This window comes from Staurois parvus, unplaced genomic scaffold, assembly GCF_062004578.1.
Source record: "Staurois parvus isolate SC_StPar_1 unplaced genomic scaffold, SC_StPar_1.0 ptg000472l, whole genome shotgun sequence".
Lineage (NCBI taxonomy): Eukaryota > Metazoa > Chordata > Amphibia > Anura > Ranidae > Staurois > Staurois parvus.
This window is the reverse complement of record NW_028318268.1, coordinates 1,520,193-1,541,388: the sequence shown is the minus strand read 5'-3', so window position 1 is coordinate 1,541,388 and position 21,196 is coordinate 1,520,193. Positions and strand designations below refer to the sequence as shown.

At 41.7% G+C, this 21,196-nt stretch overlaps 2 protein-coding genes across 2 annotated transcripts in view; one reads left to right on the top strand and one right to left on the bottom strand.

The window, feature by feature from the left end:
* MFAP1 (microfibril associated protein 1) overlaps nt 1-9,892 on the bottom strand; it is a 20,749-nt gene extending 10,857 nt beyond the window's left edge. The window contains exons 1-4 of the mRNA XM_089689380.1: nt 9,698-9,892; nt 3,060-3,279; nt 2,295-2,427; nt 895-1,076 (exon numbers count right to left, since the gene is read on the bottom strand). Coding sequence (XP_089545506.1) covers nt 895-1,076; nt 2,295-2,427; nt 3,060-3,279; nt 9,698-9,776 — 614 coding nt within the window. The 5' untranslated portion in view covers nt 9,777-9,892. The remainder of the gene's footprint in view (nt 1-894; nt 1,077-2,294; nt 2,428-3,059; nt 3,280-9,697) is intronic.
* RPL37A (ribosomal protein L37a) lies at nt 9,816-21,196 on the top strand. Its single transcript, XM_089689381.1, has 4 exons — nt 9,816-9,964; nt 12,442-12,570; nt 12,649-12,731; nt 21,052-21,196. Exons 1-4 carry the CDS (start codon nt 9,962-9,964, stop codon nt 21,113-21,115), a joined length of 279 nt encoding a protein of 92 aa, XP_089545507.1. The 5' UTR covers nt 9,816-9,961; the 3' UTR covers nt 21,116-21,196.

The following is a 21,196-nucleotide window of genomic DNA, read 5'->3' as shown; positions in this document are numbered from 1 at the left end:
CAGGGAACAGACCTGTATGTAAACAACACAGGTCTCTCTCCTGTCAGCAAGGACATGCTGCTTTGTATTTCTCTGCAAAGCAGAGCGATAAAAAACAAAACAAAAAAACAAGTAGTAAAACACAGCACACAGTTAACCCTTTGATTGCCACAGATGTTAACCCCTTCCTGCTCAGTGTCAGTCAGTTCCCAATCAGTGTCAGAATGCCCGCCACAGTCCTGCAATAAGTCATTGATTATTGCCATTACTAGTATAAATAAAAATAAACAAAAAAAGCATATATACCGCCATTGGTAGATGCTATGACTTTCACGTAAACCAATTAATTTACACAGATTGGGATTTTTTTTTTTTTTTTTTAGCAAAGACATGTAGCAGAATACATTTTGGCCTAAATTTATAAAGAAATTTGATTTTTAAAATTTTTTTATTGTATATTGTGTATAGCAAAAAGTCAATATTTCTTTTTTTCAATATTGTCAGCCTTTTTTTGTCTATAGCAGAAAAAAAACAAACACAGAGGTGATCAAATACCACCGAAAGAAAGCTGTATTTTTGGGGAAAAAAGGACATAAAATTAATTTATGTACAACTTTGAATGACCGAGCAATTGTCAGTTAAAATAACGCAGATTGCAAAATGGCCTGGTCAAGAAGGGGGAGGGGGGGGGGGTAAATCCTCTGGAGGGCAAGTGGTTACACAGAACATTCAAAGAGATGAATGACCTATTACATGTAGAGGCGATTAGCTATATATATGGTTTTAAGAAATAACTGAAGCATTGCCAAGTTTGTAATATGAGGCGTTATATGACATATCTGGTCCCGGATGTTATCACCTGCATCACTGGGTTTTATTTTACTATGGAAAGTGCCTGGTACCCCCCTCACTTACTTCCTAATGTATACTGGTTTAAGTTTTGGTTCCGGTTCATCTTCACTATCTGTGTATTCTTCATATTCAGATACCATCTCTTCCTCAGACTTCCATTCATCCTCTACCTCCAACACTTCCATTTCTTCATTTTTCCTTTCCTGGGCTTTTAACCGCATCATAGAACGCCGACGCTCAATTTCCTGGAAAAAAAGAATACAAGCGTGAAGATGAGCCAAAATCATGAATCAAGAGTTGTAGAAGTATCCATCTATATCACTTGTTTATATGGTGCCAACCTATTCTTCAGCACTGTACAGAAAACAATCATTCTCATCAATCCCAAAAGGGACTTACAATTCAATAGTGTTACCAAAGTCAGACAGATACACACATACTAAGGTCAGTCTAATGTATGCCAATTATTCCACCACTCAGTTTCAGTTTCTTATGAGTAAAACAGATTAAGAGGAAACTTTGAAAAATGCAGCGATAATCTACACTCTCAGCATAAGAGCAGGGCAACTAGCATTGTCAAAAGATCATTGATGGTAACGCCCATGTTTCTGCCTGGTTTACTTTAAAAATCACAAAGTTGCAGAATGTGATCCTCGTTCCGACTATATGTTCACTAAATTCAGGCAGAAGTTATGCATATCTGCATCTTCCCGCTGAGCGTACTCAAATATGCGGCTCCACTGGACTGGGCTATTTTCCATCGGGCCACCTAATGCGTACCTATCTTTGTGCTGAGAGCGCACCGCATTCCCAGCACAGAGACAGGGGTCTCGCAGAGAGCCCCGGGTCTGAAATTAACGATATGGACCCAGAACTCCCAATTCCAGGTCACTTGATTGCTGTGATAGCATCTGATTGGCTATCACAGTAATCAGTCAGCGTGAAACCCGCCCCCGTGTTTTCTCTCTCTGAATGGAGGAGAGAGATACATTGCATCTCTCTCCATTTAGAGAGAGAGAAAAAATATATATATAAATTTAAAAAAAAAACAAAAAAACAAAAACCCACCTAGATCAAGGTTTGATTTTGGTCAGTGCCAGGTGTAGTGTTTGGGTCAGGGTCAGTGGTTTTTGGGTGGGATTTGAAATTTTATTTTTTAAATTAGTATCAGTTAGTGTCAGTGTGATTTAAGGTGGATGATAAAAAAAAAAAAAAAAAAAATCAGGAGGAGGAGATCTTCATTACTATTTAGCACCAAATGAACGTGCAATTTATCTGGAAAAAAAAAAAAAAGGTATAATCCACCTGTACCTTGTGATGATATGCACGGTTTTACTAACACATGTCAAAGTTGCAAAACTGTGCTTAGGCATTTAATATTTGTTTTACCCTTAGGCTCAAAGAGGTTAAGCAGAAAGTAAAGAACAAAAGGTAACTCTCCAGTTTCTAGATATTCGAATTACCTCATCATCCACCTCCTCTTCCTCCTCCTCAGTGGTGTCCTCTCTGTCAACTCGCCATTCCTCTCCGGGTTCAGATTCTGGCTCACTTTCACCCACCACTTCTGGTTCCACGATCTTACGGTGTCTGGCCAACCTGCAATGAGCAAACACATATGCTACAGCAGCCATTCTCCACCAGGATTCCTCCACAGGTTGCTAGGGGTTCCTTCGGTTGTGGCTAACTGACCTCCCATCTGTCAGTTCCTACATAGTTCTGGGACCAATGCCACTTGGCAGAGTAAGCAGCATGACACCATTGATCTTTGTAGCTATCTGGAAGGGGTGCATGTTGACCAGCACTGTAAGCTTTCCAATTACCACCGATGTAGGTGGCATATTTCCCCGATGAGCTGGTTTTAGCAAGAGTTCCCCAAGAACAGAACATTATTTCCAGGATTCCTCAGAGGTTAATAGGGTGCAATATTCAGTTCTTTGAATGAATATAACTAGCACAATTGGGCAGTCATATATTGACATTTGTGAACTTTCAGTTCATAAAAAGGTTTCCAAAACGTGCTCATAAAATAGTAAAAGGCAGGCAGTTCTGCAGCAACGTATAGCAGTCAATTGGCTATCAAGCTTGAGTGAAGTAGTGTAGAAAAATAAATACATGAATAAATGCACATACCTTTGCAGGTAAGAAATCTTTTTATTTACACACAATATACTCTATACTCTTCTGAAGAGCACAGTTACTTATGAGTCAATTTTAAACAAATCCATTACCTCTCTTCTACATCCTCATTCATGCGGTTCTGTAACCGGCGCAGACGTGGATCACTGGTGCTTTCTTCTGGCTGTTCCTCCGGTTCTACCTCCTGCTCCTTCCCTTTTTTTATGAACTGGAACTCCTCATCTTCCTCATCAGAGGATTCCATGGGTGCATAGTCAGGTCTTTTACCAGAGACATATCTTTTTACCTTTACCTTCTCCATCGAAATTTCACCTGGAAGAAATGGAACATGTTTACTTACGGCAACAGTTGAGCTTTTGATGCAAGTTAAGTTTTAGCTAAAAACGAACTGTAAAGTAAGCAACTCCTCAAACACATTGGGTACACAACACACAGAAATTTTCATCTAAATAATTCAGTCCATCAAAAGATTTATAGCATCAGAACATATCCCACTGGCATCACCCACCTCTCTTTAATCCACAATTAAAAATTTAAAAAGGGTCCCCTGTGTTTCTGAGAACTGCATCTGCCTGTACGAGTCCATGCACCTGACATCAGGTCAAGCCTAAGGGAAGGTTTTGAAGTGGTCAATAAGTACTTCATTAGTGCTCATCATTAGCATTCAATCACCAGAATTCAGAAGGTCAAGTGGAGCTGAGATAATTCTGTAAATTTCCACTGAAAGCTTTCTTTATGGTATTTTCTGGTACATATCATGCTGCCCGTTTGCTGTATATATAATATATATCTGAAGTTTAAAGCAAATGAAATAATGTAGCAAAAAATAGAAAAAAGTTAGTTCTTGTAAAGCTCTAATTTAATAATACCATAATTATACAGTGTGTATGTATACTAATATATATTATACACACACACACACCTCCTAGATTGTAAGCGCCAAGGATCAGGCCCTCCTATTCCGCTTGTATTGAACAGTAATGTTGCTGTATTGTCTCCCATTATATTGTAAAGCGCTGAGCAAACTGTTGGTACTATATAAATCCTGTATTATATATATACACACACATACACCCACACAGTTAGGCCCATATATATTTGGACACAGGTTTTAGAGTTTTTTTTCAGGTATTTACCAAAACATATTCAAGCTATAGTTATATAATAGATATATACTGCAAGTGCAGACTCTCATGTTTAATTTGAGGGTATGTACATCCAAATTGGAGGAAGGGTTTAGGAATTACAGTTCTTAAGGAGTAGCCATCCCCCCTTTTTTCAAGAGACCAAAAGGTAATTGGACAATTGAATATAATCATAAATAAAATGTTCATTTTTAATATTTTGTTGAGAATCCTTTACTGGCAATGACTGCCTGAAGTCTGGAACCCATGGACATTACCAAAGACTGGGTTTCCTCCTTTATGATGCTTTGCCAGGCTCTAACTGCAGCTGTCGTCAGTTGTTCTTTGTTTGTGGGTCTTTCTGCCTTTAGTTTTGCCTTCAGCAAGTGAAATGCATGCTCAATGGGGTTGAGATCAGGTGATTGACTCAGCCATTGCAGAATATTCCACTTCTTTTCCTTCAAACATTCGTAGGTTGCTTTTGCAGTGTGTTTTGGATCATTGTCCATCTGTACTGTGAAGCGCCAATCAACTTTGCTGCATTTGGCTGAATCTGGGCTGACAGTATATCTCTAAACACTGCAGAATTCATCTGACTGCTTCTGTCTTCTGTCACATCATCAATAAACACCAATGACCCAGTGCCACTGGAAGCTATGCATGCCCATGCCATCACAATGCCTCCGCCATGTTTTGCAGATGACGTTGTGTGCTTTGGATCATAAGCTAGAAATTCTGAAGGCCCTCTGCACACAGGTATATACCCTTCCAGCAGACTTTGCAATAAATAGGGATATTTGGTTCACACATATTGTAATACACGTATAACCACTAGCCTACCAGCCACTTATACCCCCTTCCAGCCCAAGCCAATTTTTAGCTTTCAGCGCTGTCACACTTTGAATGACAAATGCGCAGTTATGCAACACTGTACCCATATGAACTTTTTAGCATTTGTTTTTAGACAGATAGAGCTTTCTTTTGGTGGTATTTCATCACCTCCCTCTGGGTTTTTTATTTTTTGCTAAACAAAACTTCTCATTGGTCAGCACAGTGCTTGTCATTGTGATAGTGTGTCACAGAAGAAAGAGGAGCTTCTCATTGGTCAGCACAGTGCTTGTCATTGTGATAGCATGTCACAGCTTCTCATTGGTCAGCACAGTGCTTGTCATTGTGATAGCATGTCATAGAGCTTCTCATTGGTCAGCACAGTGCTTGTCATTGTGATAGCATGTCACAGAGCTTCTCATTGGTCAGCACAGTGCTTGTCATTGTGATAGCATGTCACAGAAGAAAGAGGAGCTTCTCATTGGTCAGCGCAGTGCTTGTCATTGTGATAGCATGTCACAGAAGAGGAGCTTCTCATTGGTCAGCACAGTGCCTGTCATTGTGATAGCGTGTCACAGAAGAAAGAGGAGCTTCTGATTGGTCAGCACAGTGCTTGTCATTGTGATAGCCTGTCACAGAAGAAAGAGGAACTTCTCATTGGTCAGCGAGCTCACGTGGTTAAGCTGACCAATGAGTGCTTGCCACTGCGAGCATTAAGATGTCTCCTCACTCTAGGGCTGTGTATTATGGTGTACGGACTCCTACACTGGCAGCGGGGGACATCACGGCCTCTATGTGCAGAGGGTCTGGAGGGGTGGACAGGATATTTGCAGTTAGCTCACCTCCTCATAAATCTTAAAAAGGTGAACTTACACTTCAAAAGCCCCTCTACTTTTGAGGTTTTGAGCCTTTCATACAATGTTTCTATGCAGTGCGATTGTGTTTACTGCTGACCTCTTCTTTTCTCCTCTATATTATAGTAATGATGGATCTTCCCTGTATAGGTCGGGATTACTGGCTGGGCCAACACTTGCAGTTTTAGCATCGCCCTCAGGATACATGGTCATACAACTCTACAAAACATTACTCGCTGTGCCATCTTCAATACATGGTGACACAAGAGACAAGGTGGCAGCTGAGCTGACACTCATGGAAAGTGAGGGATCAAAGCTAAACGGACTAAGAAAACTGCAGTGACCAATCAGAGCATTCACTGTACTGAAGCTCAGTTTACACCACCATACAGTCCAGTGCATTTCTTTTCTGCATAACAAAAACACATGGAAAGCAGGTTATATGGTTTCCAATGGCATATTTCACACCAGTGCAGTCAATTCTTGGGCTGTCACACACACACAAACACACGAGAACATGATGCATTTTTCCTGTATTGGAACCAGGGTGGATAAAAATCAATGATTTTTTAAAAAAAAATCAAAAAAAAAATCAGTTTTTATTTAAATTGGATTTTTTTTAAATAAAAAGCTTTTTGAGGAAAATATATTACCATCCAAAGGTTATTCCATCATGAAATAAAGATTAGTTTTTTAATTATGTAGAATAAGGCTGTATATGTTTAATTATTTTGGTAAATAAATTCCATGAATCCATTCACAATGTCATGCTCTTCCAGAGGTTTTTGTAAGATTATTGGGCAGTTTCTCTGCCTACAAGATATTATCACAGATGATTGGTTTACTTTTGCAGTTCTCAAAACTGAATTTGACTCAGCGGAGATCACAGGCCTCTTCTTCACAGCAAAAATGTTATAACATGAACAGAGTTAAGAAAAAGACCTTCATCCTAACTTCTACAAACCTATGAATACAGAATCAACCCCTTCAGTGCTAAGTTTCAAGAAGTTCAGTGAATAGAATAGAAACAATATTTTTCTGATTGTTTGGAGTGGAATAGATCTGCACAAGAAGAAAGTGAAACTAAGTGTGAGGAGGAAGGGGCTGACAGTGCGAGGAGGGAGGGGCTGACAGTGCGAGGAGGGAGGGGCTGACAGTGCGAGGAGGGAGGGGCTGACAGTGCGAGGAGGGAGGGGCTGACAGTGTGAGGAGGAAGGGGCTGACAGTCTACGTTTCTTAAAATATATATATTTTGTTTAGCCAAATTAGTTACCAAACATGGATGTTTAAGCAAATCACATATGCTGGAATGTTATTGTTTCAGTTGAATAAATCTATTTAAATTGTTATTATTAAGGGAATGATTATTTTTCTCCTTCCTAAGTACAACAGAAAAGTTGTCCAAATATGAATGATTAACCTATTAAACTGGGGATAAAAAAACTAATATGAAAAGTTGTTATTCTAAAAATCTTCATCTACTTGTATATTAAAGTTATACCAGCAAGAATTAGTCTTTATGTAGAAAACTAGGATTTAAATCAAATCCACCCTGAGTCCAGTGCATTTCTTTTCTGCATAACAAAAACACATGGAAAGCAGGTTTTATGGTTTCCAATGGCATAGTTCACACCAGTGCAGTCAATTCTTGGGCCGACAGACAGACAGACAGACAGACAGACAGACAGACAGACACACCATTTTTCCTGTACTGGAACGCAGTAAAACGCATCAAAAATTCACAGTAATGCATCAAAAACACACGGGTTGCAAGCAGTGAAAAAAAGAAAGAAAAAAGGAATCTGGTATGCATCAAAAACACTTCCAGAACAGATCTGGAGTGCGTCTTTTGTGGTGTAACCCAGAACTGTCCTCTGATCTACCTGTGGCACCATCAGACAGTACACTTCTCAGATGTAAATATGCATGAAGATGACCCTGGTCCACCACAGAGCTCACAGAGGAGACTCTGTACTGCAAAATGTAAACATTGATCCCCAGGAGTCATGTTATTGTGCAAAGCTCACCACACACTATACAATCAAATTGTATTATCTCCTTCAGCTTTAAAGGATAAGTTCACCTTTTGGGAAAAAAAAACAAAAAACAAAAAAAACAACCACAACAAATAATAAATGCACATTTTTTTGAAGCTAAAAAGAAAAAAAAAATGTGCGTTTCTGATTTCTTTTCTAAGGAGCGGGCAGAGCATTGCACCCACAATCAGCAGATCATGAGTGCAATGCCAGGCTCCTGCGGACTGTCAGGATAGCGGTCTGCCTGTACCTCACATACAGACAAGCAGCAGGAAGATCAATGAACTAGGACAGCGCTCACCAGCACCCTCACAGTTCATTGAGCACTAGAAGCCATCAGACGCAATGGCTGACAGTACTTGTAGTCTATTTATCCACAGGGAACTGTGAATGAATGACGTAGCTGTGTGGGCGGAGCCCCACACAACCGCACCTTTTAAAAAAAGTGACAGTGGGTGCGGGGAGAAGATCCCCTTCCAATGTCACGCTGAGGGGGCTGGGAGGTGGAAATCAGTGGAACTGGCAGCAGGAGCAGCAACATGTTACACGTTCCACCCTAAAGACAGGTGGAACATATAAAATATTCCAAAAGGTGAACTTATCCTTTAACAAAATGTCCATGTTCTCCAGTGAGAGACTCGAGAGTTCTCTAGTTGGATTGGACATTTGTCTTATAAAGACTTCTAGAAAGCATTGCTGGCCATACACCATACAATCTGATTGTACAATATCTTTTTGATCTACAAAAACTATGTACAGTGGGAAAATAATGATTTGATCCCCTGCAGATTTTGTAAGTTTGCCCACTTACAAAGAAATGAAGGGTCTATAATTTTTTATCATATGTGTATTTTAAATTATAGAGACAGAATATCAACCCAAAACCCAGAAAAAAACACGATACAAATGTTATAGATTGAGTTGCAATTCAGTGAGTAAAATAAGTATTTGATCCCCAAGCAAAACATGACTTAGAACTTGGTGGAGAAACCCTTGTTGGCAAGCACAGAGGTAAGACGTTTCTTGTAGTTGGTTACCAGGTTTGCACACATCTCAGGAGGGATTTTGGTTCACACTTCTTTACAGATCTTCTCTAAATCCTTAAAGCGATTTTAAACGGTTCTTTTTTTTTTTATATTATTATCCGTAAAATAACAAACATGTCTTTACTTTTTTGCACAGAGCAGCCCGAAATCCTTCCCTTCTCAGGTCCCCCACAGACTTTCCCGTCTCCTCCTGTTTGTCAATCTGTACAATCTTCTTTACCTGACCATACAATCTGATTGTACAAACCCCTCTGCCTGACCATACAATCTGATTGTACAAACCCCTCTGCCTGACCATACAATCTGATTGTACAAACCCCTCTGCCTGACCATACAATCTGATTGTACAAACCCCTCTGCCTGACCATACAATCTGATTGTACAAACCCCTCTGCCTGACCATACAATCTGATTGTACAAACCCCTCTGCCTGACCATACAATCTGATTGTACAAACCCCTCTGCCTGACCATACAATCTGATTGTACAAACCCCTCTGCCTGACCATACAATCTGATTGTACAAACCCCTCTACCTGACCATATAATCTGATTGTATGGTAAAAATTGTCAGGTAGTGAAGATTGCACAATCTGACCATACACTGTACAATCTCCTACCTGACCACACAATCTGATTGTATGGTCAGGTAGAAGGGTTTGTACAATCAGATTGTATGGTCAGGCAGAAGGGCTTATACTATCGCCTTTACCTGACTGTACAATCAGATTGGCTGGTGTATGGTCAGCAATACTCTGTAGTGCCCAGTCCCGGATACAGAACTCCCCTCCCGGGGGTCCGGACCTCCCCATACTAGGCTCTGCGGCCTACCTCAGCCCCTACCTTTCTCATTGCGGACAGGGACGGCCCCGGCCGTGGACTGGATCGGCGGCTGCTTGCTGAGCGCATTGGAGGACGCCATGGTTCCGGTAGCGGGGAGAACCGACACACAGACCTACAGAGAACAGATCAAAACACTGGGAGGAACGGAGACCACAGAGATGATGGAAAGACGGCCGCCCTCTCTATTGTCACTTCCTGGTGCGTGGTGCGTAAAGGACGCATGCGCACTAGGCTCCTCCCTTTCCGCTCGGGTACTGGAGGAAGATGGTGAGAGTTTTGTGTGTGTGTGCGGCCGGTCATGTAATCTGTTGTCATCCTTTCCCGGGGGAGGTCCCGCTCTATAGCCGGGCAATGTGTCTGCTTGAGGGGGCTCTACTGTCCCGGGCCGGGGCGTTATGGATGTGCTGGGGGCGGTTGGTAGGCCTCGGATAGACCTTCTATAGAGGGTGATGGCCGTGTCCTCTCCAGGATGGTGGTCTGTACACAGGCCGGGTCCCCCCCATACAGGCCTCCAGTGAGGGGGAAATGTACACCTTGTGCGGCCAGGCTCCTCATACACCCTCATTGGGCTGTGTGTACACAGGAGGGCTTCCACAGGGCACGGCATTGGGTTTCCAGTTTGGATAGAGCCAGGCACAGGTATGACTCTGGGCAGGTTTATTCTGCCCATTGGTGAGATTTCCCTTCACTTCCTGTCTCAGAACCTACATAGGAAGTGAACTAGTGTCCCCATTGGCAGAGTTCCCTAATATTCCTGTTCTGGTGACAACCCACAGCTGGGGGCTTTCTTTGTGTTCAGTGAGAATGATCACCTGGATGAACAGTGGGATTCTTCCTAATGGGGAAACTGCAGTAAAAACCCGACTGAGGATCCATCTCCTCTTCGCAAAAATAAAATGGAAAATGTTTTTCCTTTAGATATAATTCAAAGTAGAACATCGCTCTGATGGGGAAGCTCCACTTTTTTCTTAACTGGTAGTACACCAAAATGAAAATTCTGGTGCTGAAAACGAAAATTCAAAATGTACTTGGCCGAAAACTGACATGCCCAGGTTTGAAAAATGAATATATTTTTGGGGAAAAAATGCTGATTATAAAGAACAAAAAGAAAACATACCCAATTTTTTTTGTAAAAAAAAGAGGATGTTAAGGCGGGTAAATAGATACCCAACATGTCACGCTTTAAAATTGCGCACGCTCGTGGAATGGTGTGAAACTGCCGTACGTAAAAAAAAAAAAAAAAAAAATCTCCATGGGTGATGCTTTAAAAATATCTACAGGTTAGCAGTGTAGCGTTAGAGGAGGTCTAGTGCTGGAATCGTTGCTCTTGCTCCGACGTTCCTGGCGATACCTCATGTGTGGTATGAACACCAGCTACATATGTGGGCTTGGCCTGCGTATGCGTTCACCACTATGTCTGAGCACTCTTTTTTTTTTTTTTTTTTTTTTTTTTTTTTTTTTTTTTTCCAATTTATTTAATGTTTGTTTTGTTTGTTTTTTTTCCACTGTCCCTTTTAAAAAAAAAAAAAAAACTTTTATTCTCACAAGAAATGCATGCATCTCTTGTGATAGAAATAATTAGTGACAGGTCCTCTTTATGGAGAGATATGAGGTCAATAAGACCCCACATCTCTCCTCTGCAATGTAAAGCATTGGAGCAAAAAAAAAAAGGATTAACCTAGTGCTTTAAAATAAAAAAAATAATGGCCGGAACGGAGAGTGACATCACTCCGGTCCTTCAAGGGCATAGAGATGAGTGGCGGCCATCTTTCCTTCACTCATCTCTATGCCCAGCACCAGGATCGATGGTTTATCAGGTAAGGCTGAGAACTACTGAGTGGCGAGGGGCGGGATTTTTTCAGCACCTGTATCAGTGCTTTTTTTTTTTTTTTTTTTTTCATTTTGGCCAATGGCCGAAAAGGTTGTTTCGGCCACCAAAATTTTGGTGCATCCCTACTCTTAAACCCCCCCCCCCCCCATCATATTTGGAATTTTTTTACTGGGGTGGAGGTTACCTACATTCAGGTATGAACGCCCCTAAATTGTATGGAAAATGGATGTACATTTCCATCCATTTTAGTCGCGTGCTGATGTCCTTTGACATACATTTTAGTGCATGTTGGAGTACTGCATTGTCATAGGATATCCTGTGCATTGTGTGACATCCACTGTGTTGTGCTACATTGCATACATGTTGTATTTTAGCGCAAGGCAGCGTTATGGTGTGACTAGGACACATTAAAAAATTTTCAGCTGTCCTTTCGTTAATCTGCGTTTTACAGCTGCACTAAAACCTCGATCAACGCACTGGTGTAAATTGGCACTTCTTGTGTGTGTATGTTTCTTGTGGAAACTAATGTAAAAAGATAAGAGGGGATTAAAAAAATAAAATCATTGGAGGGTAGAGTTCCTCTTTATTATTCTTATTATTATACAGTATTTATAAAGCGCCAACAGTTACATTACAAAGGGGGACAGAACATGTGACAGAACAATACCAATACAATGCAAAACATGAGGGGATCGAGGGCCCTGCTCTTTCTTTAGTGCTGGATAGAGCCCTCGTTGATTGGAGGAGGACTGGTTTCTGTTCCTGACTTTATTCCCCTCATTGATTTGTTATGTGGGAAGATGGTTGCATTACTGAAAGTGTTCTGTTTGCAGACAATCCAAACCTTGTGGAGAGTTGTAGTTGTGTGTAAATCTTATGTTTTTTTTTCTTTTGTTTTTTTTAATTCTTGCAGGCCAAACGCACAAAGAAGGTTGGCATTGTGGGTAAATATGGGACCCGTTATGGTGCTTCCCTAAGGAAGATGGTCAAGAAAATTGAAATCAGCCAACACGCCAAGTACACCTGCTCCTTCTGTGGCAAGGTAAAGGCTCATTCAGTCATTGAGGGGGAAAAGGATATTGTGTTCTATTGTGGGGTCTCATCTGTATTTTTTCCTTAGACCAAAATGAAGAGGAAGGCTGTAGGAATCTGGCACTGCGGTTCTTGCATGAAAATTGTAGCTGGAGGAGCCTGGACCTACAAGTAAGTGAAGTTGCAAGGCCAAACCAAATTTGGATGAAAATGTGTGTGGTTTTCACAATCTAATTCCCAGAAAATTAAAAACTGGATGAATTAAAAAAAAAAAAAAAAAAAAAAAAAAAAAAACTCTGGTATTGGTGAGTTCTCTCTGTTGGGGGATTGAGACATTTCGGTGTAGGATATTCCTTGCAGCAATTGGTTGGATTCAGATATTGTTGTCATAAGTCTCAGTTGGAGTTGACAGTCATGGTCTGCCTTCTGGGGTGTGTAAAACCTTTTTACCAAGTGAACTTGTACTTTGCTGACTTAGGCACATGGTAACCAGTTTATTGGAAGGTAGACCTCTTCCAGCGCTTGTACTTGGCACTGTCACAGCAGTGCTGGTAAAGCTTTATTATTTCTCATAGTGATGGAGCGTCTCCAACACGTCCTACCTCATGCAGTTTCCTATTGGACACTGAGGCTTCCTGTCATAGACATGGGTCAGTGGGAATGTCTACTTGGGGCATAGCCAAGCTCTGACTACTCAGAGAAGTGTTTATTGGCCTGGCATTTGACTGTGATGGGAAGCTTGGGAGACTGCTCAAGGTATGTGCCTACCTACAGTTGTTTGCTCCGTTCCCCCTCTGACACTCTTTTAAAATGGAATTCCAGCCTATGCTTGATGTCTCTCCCACCCCCACACTACCTATCCTCTCTAACCTGTGTGTGGGGGGGGGGGGGATCTGCAGACTCAATTTTTAGTCTGTCCACATGATCCTCTGGTTAATGTTTATCTGATCACATATCTAAATAGTTAGAATTGTTCCTTTTTAACCCTTTTTCTGCCATGGAAGTACTACATATGTGGCAGCACAGCTTGTTTTTGTGCGTCCTCCAATTGTTGGCCTTTTTGTGGAAGCAATTTGGATGGTTGTTAAACCTCCAGATCACTTCCAGGGGTGCGGCAATGTAAATGTTGCAGGCACTTTAATAGCTGTTGGTGTTTACATTGCTTGAAAGCTGAACTTCAGCTAAAGTATTTTATTTGTTGGGAATTGAACAGTAAACATTTGGATCCTCTGCCAGTTTGTCTGTGTCCCTATTATGGACATTTACCCCTACTTCCCGTTAGGGCAGAAACTGAGAGACCTCTCCAGTGGGGACACCAATAAAATAACTCTTTAAAGCCTAAGCTTATCTGAAATAAAACCAGCACAATGGACATTGCTTATCTTCAGGGGGATGTCTTTTGTACTCCTTTGTCCTTTCACTAGAGTCTGATGATCCCCCTGCCACCGTAATCTTCCAGTGCAGCGGGGGTTAATAGAACTAGAGGGCTGTGATAGGCACTTGTGTGCTGAACTAGGGCCACCCTTTCCACACAGCACCTCCATTCATATTTATGGCTTCCATGAGTGAAATGTCTATAAATGGAGGAAGACCAGTTGAAGGTCTGCCCCCTCCATTTCTACTTTATGCTTCATTCGTGTAGTAATAGCTTCTATGGAAAAGCAGCTGGGCGAAAAGGGAAAGACACAGAAGCACAAGGGACACATCTCACTGGAGTCAAGTAATGTCCTTTGCGCTGATTGTGCGCTGGTGGTTTTGTTTGTTTTTTTTGTTCTGCTTTGTTTTTTTAATTGTAAAATTTGGCTTTAAAGTGGAGACAGGTTTGAGCCCTCAGTTCTTGTACACAGCAAAGAGGGCAATCTGCCCAGTAGGGTCACAGATATAAATAAAAACGACTATGTTTTTTTTTCTTTCCCACTCTACAAAAAAAGGAAAAAACAAATATGTGGCGGCAGATATGATTTTAGACTAATTTATGGGCAGCCTAGTGTAAATGGACTCCACTGTTGGTTTATACCCCACTGCCCTCTGATCCGCTTAAATGGAAGTGGTATACTACACCCCCCCCCCACCCCCTTCTATGGACTTGACTGCCCATAAAGGAGCATGGACCATCTGAACAGTTCCTCCCATGATGAACATGCAAAAGGGGCCCTGCTGGTGGGCAAGAGGTGGCAATTAAATGCTGTTCATTGCCAAGTCTGTTATTTAGGGCTCGTTCACACCATATGTGCAGAAAACAGATGGAAACTCATGTGCAGAATCCACTTGCAGGAACAGTTTACGATTCAATGAGTTTTATACATGTTGCAGATTCTTGCGCAGAAAAAAATCTGTACGTGATACTAGTGTTGTGGTGTAGATGGGACACATAGGGAACAATTGATTTGATTTGCGGTCTTGCAGAACGTGTGCAGAAAAACTGATGTCACTGCATCATGGTGCGAGCCCTTAATGTCAAGTCATCACCTTTCCTTTTTTTTTTCAGTTAGGACTTCTTTCAGAGACCCAAATAACAGCAAAAAATTGAAAAGGGTTTCCCTGCATGGCCACGCTGCTTATGAACTGTGACAGTGGGTACAGGGAGAAAATCCTCACCCGCTGTCACAATGAGGGGGAAATTGGCTACCAGAGCTTGGAACATGTTCCACCTTAAATACAGGTGGAATGTGTAACACGTTCCAAAAGGTGAACTGTGTTTTTGTTGTGTTTTTTTTTTTTTCTCTAAGTGTTACTTTAAATCTGAATCTTTCAGCTGCCTATATATGCAGTTGCCAAGTGCTGATTGGGGGAACCTAGACCTGCTCTATGGCACTGACAAGTTTTTGTTTTGTTATTTTTAAGCCCAAGTTTTCTGTCACTTTTAAGTTATTTAGGGGAAGCTGGGGAATACTGTTTCCTTTACGGAGTGGAGTGGCTTCTGTGAGCCCTGTATAATACTGAAGCATCAGCTACGTACAGTGCGTTGTGTTCTGGCAGTGACTTGGCAGACTGAGCTGTATTGTGACACATCGTCCACCCATCTCTATCTTGGCCAATCAGAAAAAGCCTTGTGTCCAATGATAAAATTACAGGGCTTCTTCTGGCAGAAAAGCACTCCTATTGATTTGGTTTTTGTCCCAGCAGTGTAACACAGAGCTGTGTAGTTGATGTTCGCAGCAGCATCACTTGGTAAAGTGACAGAAAACCTGGACTTGGGCTTTACTTTAAACTGTCAGTGCCATAGAGCAGGCCTAGACTTGCCAAAGAACCAGCAACCTGCATATGAATATATAGGTAACTGAAAGATATATATGTAAGGGAAACTACAGTCATGGTTCAAATGGTCAACCGCTACAAATATTGTAGCTGCTGACTTTTAAATAGACTTTATAGTCCAGAAGTGAATCTTGTCATCACCTGGGCCAGTTCTTCACCAGTCTTAAGTCCCTGGCTCCACCATCTTGCTTGTGGGACGCTAACTGTGACTTCTGCTGTGGTTCTCCATAGAGCATACATGAGATTTGCTGTGTTTTCAGACTGGTCCAGCAGCATCCTGAGATGTGACCTGTCCTAGGAGGTTGGGGTGGGAATTCTGCTATTGTCAGACGACTGTGGGTACTTGTCAGAGATAGGTTCTCGCTCGCAGGAAGAGAATGATGCTATTGTGAGAGAGGAGGATGAGCAGAAAACTGGGGGGGGTGTTTTGTTTTTTTTTTTGTTTTTTTTTAAGGTTAGGTTCTGCTTTAAGAAGGTTGAGAATATTCTGTTTAAATTTGAACAGACGTCATTTTGACAATAGAATAGAGACAAACAGACAAATACTTTACCTAAAAATGCAACTTCACCTCCCACATCAGATTTTCTACAAGGCATGAACCTGCTGTATCAGCAAGAATGTAAATAGAGGAGGAAATAATATAGTAATACATATCAGCTAATCAGGAATCGTACAGCAGCAAGATGAGATTTGATTGGTACAGATTGGCATAGGCTCAGTAAAAATGCTGTGTTTGAATAAGTTTCACGATTTGTCTCTTGCTTCAATTCTTCCTTCTAAACCCACATACAGTATCTCCCAGAAGTGAGTCCACCACTTACATTTTTGTAAATATTTTATTGTATCTTTTCATGTGACAACACTGAAGAAATGACACTTTACTACAATGTGACGTAGTCAGTGTACAGCTTGTATAACAGTGTACATTTGCTGTCCCCTCAAAATAACTCAACACACAGCCATTAATGTCTAAACCGCTGGCAGCAAAAGTGAGTACAACCCTAAGTGACAATGTCCAAATTGGACCCAAAGTGTCAATATATTGTGTGGCCATCATTATTTTTCACCACTGCCTTAACCCTCTTGGGCATGGAGTTCACCAGAGCTTCACAGGTTGCCACTGGAGTCCTCTTCCACTCCTCCATGATGACATCACGGAGCTGGTGGATGTTAGAGACTTTGCGCTCCTCCACCATCTATTTGTGGATGCCCCACAGATGCTCAATAGGGTTTAGGTCTGGAGACATGCTTGGCCAGTCCATCACCTTACCCTCAGCTTCTTTAGCAAGGCAGTGGTCGTCTTGGAGGTGTGTTTGGGGTCATTATCATGTTGGAATACTGCCCTGCGGCCCAGTCTCTGGAGGAAAGCGATCATGCTCTACTTCAGTATGTCACAGTACATGTGGGCATTCATGGTTCCCTCAATGAACTGTAGCTCTCCATTTCCGGCAGCACTCATGCAGCCCCAGACCATGACAATCCTACCACCATGCTTGACTGTAGGCAAGACACACTTGTCTTTGTACTCCTCACTTGGCTGCCGCCACACACGCTTGACACCATCTGAACCTAGTTTATCTTGGTTTCATCAGACCACAGGACATGGTTCCAGTAATCCATGTCCTTACTCTGCTTGTCTTCAGCAAACTGTTTGTGGGCTTTCTTGTGCATCTGCTTCAGAAGAGGCGTCTTTCTGGGACCACAGCCATGCAGACCAATTTGATGAAGTGTGCGGTGTTTGGTCTGAGTACTGACAGCCTGACCCCCCCCCCACCCCTTCAACCTCTGCAGCAATGCTGGCAGCACTCATATATCTATTTCCCAAAGACAACCTCTGGATATGACGCTGAGCACGTGCACTCAACTTCTTTGGTCGACCATGGCGAGGCCTGTTCTGAGTGGAACCTGTCCTGTTAAACCACTGTATGGTCTTGGCCACCATGCTGCAGCTCAGTTTCAGGGTCTTGGCAATCTTCTTATAGCCTAGGCCATCTTTATGTAGAGCAACAATTATTTTTTTCACATCCTCAGAGTTATTTGCCATGAGGTGCCATGTTGAACCTCCATTGACCAGTATGGGAGAGTGAGAGCGATAACACCAAATTTTTTAACACACCTGCTCCCCATTCACACCTGAGACCTCATAACACTAACGAGTCACATGACACCGGGGAAGGAAAATGGCTAATTGGGCCCAATTTGGACCTTGTCACTTAGGGGTGTACTCACTTTTGTTGCCAGCGGTTTAGACATTAATGGCTGTGTTTTGAGTTATTTTGAGGGGACAGCAAATTTACATGTTATACAAGCTGTACACTCACTACGTCACATTGTAGTAAAGTGTCATTTCTTCAGTGTTGTCACATGGAAAGATAGCATAAAATAATAAAAAAAATGTGATTGGTGGACTCACTTCTGTGAGATATTGTATGGTGTACAGCTGCCCACGCTATTTTGTGGGGCATTGCATTGAGCATGCTGCATTTCACAGTATGTGCAATGTATCAGATATATTTTTCCATGGCCGCTTCATGACCCAATGCTGTGTATGTCCTCTACACCACAAAAAGGTGTGGATCTTTTTTGTTTGTCAGGCATGGGAGCAGAAAACTTGACCCCTGTTCACATTGATGCGTCATGCAATTTGACAGCTCAAATCGCATGACAAGTCGTACCCTATGATTGGCAATGGAAACATTTGAATTGGTGCGACTGATTTTGTCTAATTTGAAAAGTAGTTCCAGTACTACTTTTGACAATGTCTGGTGCAACATGCTTTGACATCTGTGCATGAAGTTGCACACATGTCTTACAAGTCGCACTAACATGAGACTTTGAAATTTCAAAGACTTAGTGTGATCCAGGGCTTAATGTGGATTGTTCATGTTTTCCTCATGAAATATTCTGTCCATACTAAAGCGTATTTATCGAGCGTGTTACCCTATTGTACTATGTGCCATTGGGGACTGTTCTGGATATCCGTGATATGTGGGCAATTATGAAGCGGTACTGAATGATTAGTAACACATTACTGTCAGGGGTCAGGACATGCATGGAAATGCACCTTCGTACAGCGTGCTATTCCCTTCATATATGGGTGAGCTGTGAATTTGCAGCTCGTTTCATGTGTATCCAAATTGGCGGACAGTTGAGTGGCCATGGTACAGATGCATTATACCTTCAGATGTCATATGTAGCTCTTTATTGCACTACGATTTCCATAAACCATAATGCTCTCTAATGTTGTTGAATTTCGGCTCATTTCATCCTCACATTGCACCTGCAGTCTTGGTTAGACCACCATTAAGGATTTGCATATGCAGACTTTTTACACGGTGGTTTATTCTGCAAGTCAGAATTTTGGAAACCTGTTTGGGTGACTGATCTGGCTTCAGCAAACTGAAATCTCATTGCAGTGGATTTCTGCGATTGGGAGTTCTTATTTGCCACTGAATCTTAGGCTGGCCATACATCATACAATTTTCTTGATATATTTGCTTTAGATTTACCAAAAATCCCATAATATGATGTCAAGCCCAGACAACACTTTCAGTTGTATCCAGTCAGGCAGGCCCTTGCACTACACAGTTGAAGGTAAATCCAAAGGAAATTGGACAGAAAATTGTAGAGGTATGGGCAGCCTTAGGCCCCTTTCACAGGGGACATAATCCATTTGAATCCACTTGCCCTGCAAGTGTCTGCTGATCCCCCGCTGAGCATAGGCTGATGACAGGTCTGTGTCTGCTCAGCTTATGCAGATCAGGCAAAACCTGCTCTCCTCTAGAGGTGGTCGGATGTAAACAGACTGGTTGTCGGTTTACAGCAGACTGCCGTCTGATGCGATCTGCACAGATGGAAAGGAACAGATCCCATATCATTTTTAGTTGATCTGATTGGATGTAGGTGGGTGTAAACAAACACAAGTCCATTTACATCACCTGCTTCATAGAGGAGAATAGATGGTCTGATCAGGTCTGCCTGAAAAATGGACAGCCAGTCCCAAATGAATCGCTAGTGTGAATGGGGCCTTTGGAAAGTAGAGTGGCTCTTATGACTGCTTATGAAGTTAAAAAGTGGAAGAAAAGCCTAACTAATCTCTTAAACATGTCCCCTCCCCATCCTTTCTATTCTACCTAACCTGTATTTAAAACAATAAATGAGTTAAATTCTGTATATGTGCCCATTTTTACTACGGTTTGGTCATGTGATCCTGCAGCTCTATGTAAGGGAGCACAGGATAACTCTGAATTCTGGGAGCCATGTCATCCCAACCACGGCACCACCTGCCTGGAGTTTGCATGTTCTCCCTGTGCCTGCATGGGTTTCCTCCGGGTACTCCAGTTTTCTCCCACACTCCAAAGACGTGCTGATAGGTTAATTGAATCCTCTCTGAATTGGACCTAGTATGTGTATAAATGTAAGTTGGGGACCTTAGATTGTACACCCCTTAAGGGTTAGGGACTGATGTGAATGTACAACATATATGTAAAGCGCTGTGTAAATTGATGGCGATATAGAAGTACCTGAAATAAATAAACCCATAGACTCCATGGCCCATCTGCTGTTGGTGCTTCCTGACACTCACCAGCAGAGGGGAGCCAAAGCTGCAGGATCACATGACTGGACTGAATCAGAAATGGGTTAGTACACGTTTTTTCTTCAGATTAGGCAGGATAGGTGGGGGGACAACTTTAAGAATAAATATAGTTTAGGCTTTTCTTACACTATGGTTGCTCCTTAATATTGATTTATTGGTTTCACCTTGAGATACCTTTTTTGTTTAAACATCCCTTTCCTGCATATTCTACATCAAACCTTTAGAAGATTGCATGCAAAATATCAGCTAAAAGTATACACCATTGTAAAGTCTGTATAGCAAACTAACACATTTTAGCAGGGATTAGTAGTAGTGCAAATTCAGTATTAAACTACAATTTATAACTGCTGCGACCAAAATAACGAAAGGTGCGGATTTGTGTTTTTGCTGATGAGATGACTGCTTTTTGCATCTGAACAACAAAAGATGTTCTTCTGAATGTGTTTTTCTAGAAAACCTAATTCTCAGTAGTACTCAAAAAGCAATTACTGTCCCTAATTTACTTGAGCAGCAAATTGTAATTAGCCTCTGCCTGCAAGATTGCTCTTTTCATTTTGGCGTTCCATGTAAGCACAAAGGATGAACGCAGATTGAACAGTTATTGTGTATCTCTGAATCTATTTCTGTTCTTCCAGCACCACCTCGGCTGTCACAGTGAAATCCGCCATCAGAAGACTGAAGGAATTGAAAGACCAATAGATCAACCATCCTTCTGAAGTTCTGCTCCTTGTCTGTTTTTCTGGACTGTTCTTTAATAAAGGATGTCTTCTAAAATGGAAA

Bases quoted from the DNA above. Each gene is read 5' to 3' on its own strand.
- RPL37A (XM_089689381.1), top strand. The intron at 12,571-12,648 runs GTAAAGGCTCAT...TTTTTTCCTTAG, and splicing joins CCTGCTCCTTCTGTGGCAAG to ACCAAAATGAAGAGGAAGGC. The intron at 12,732-21,051 runs GTAAGTGAAGTT...CTGTTCTTCCAG, and splicing joins GGAGGAGCCTGGACCTACAA to CACCACCTCGGCTGTCACAG.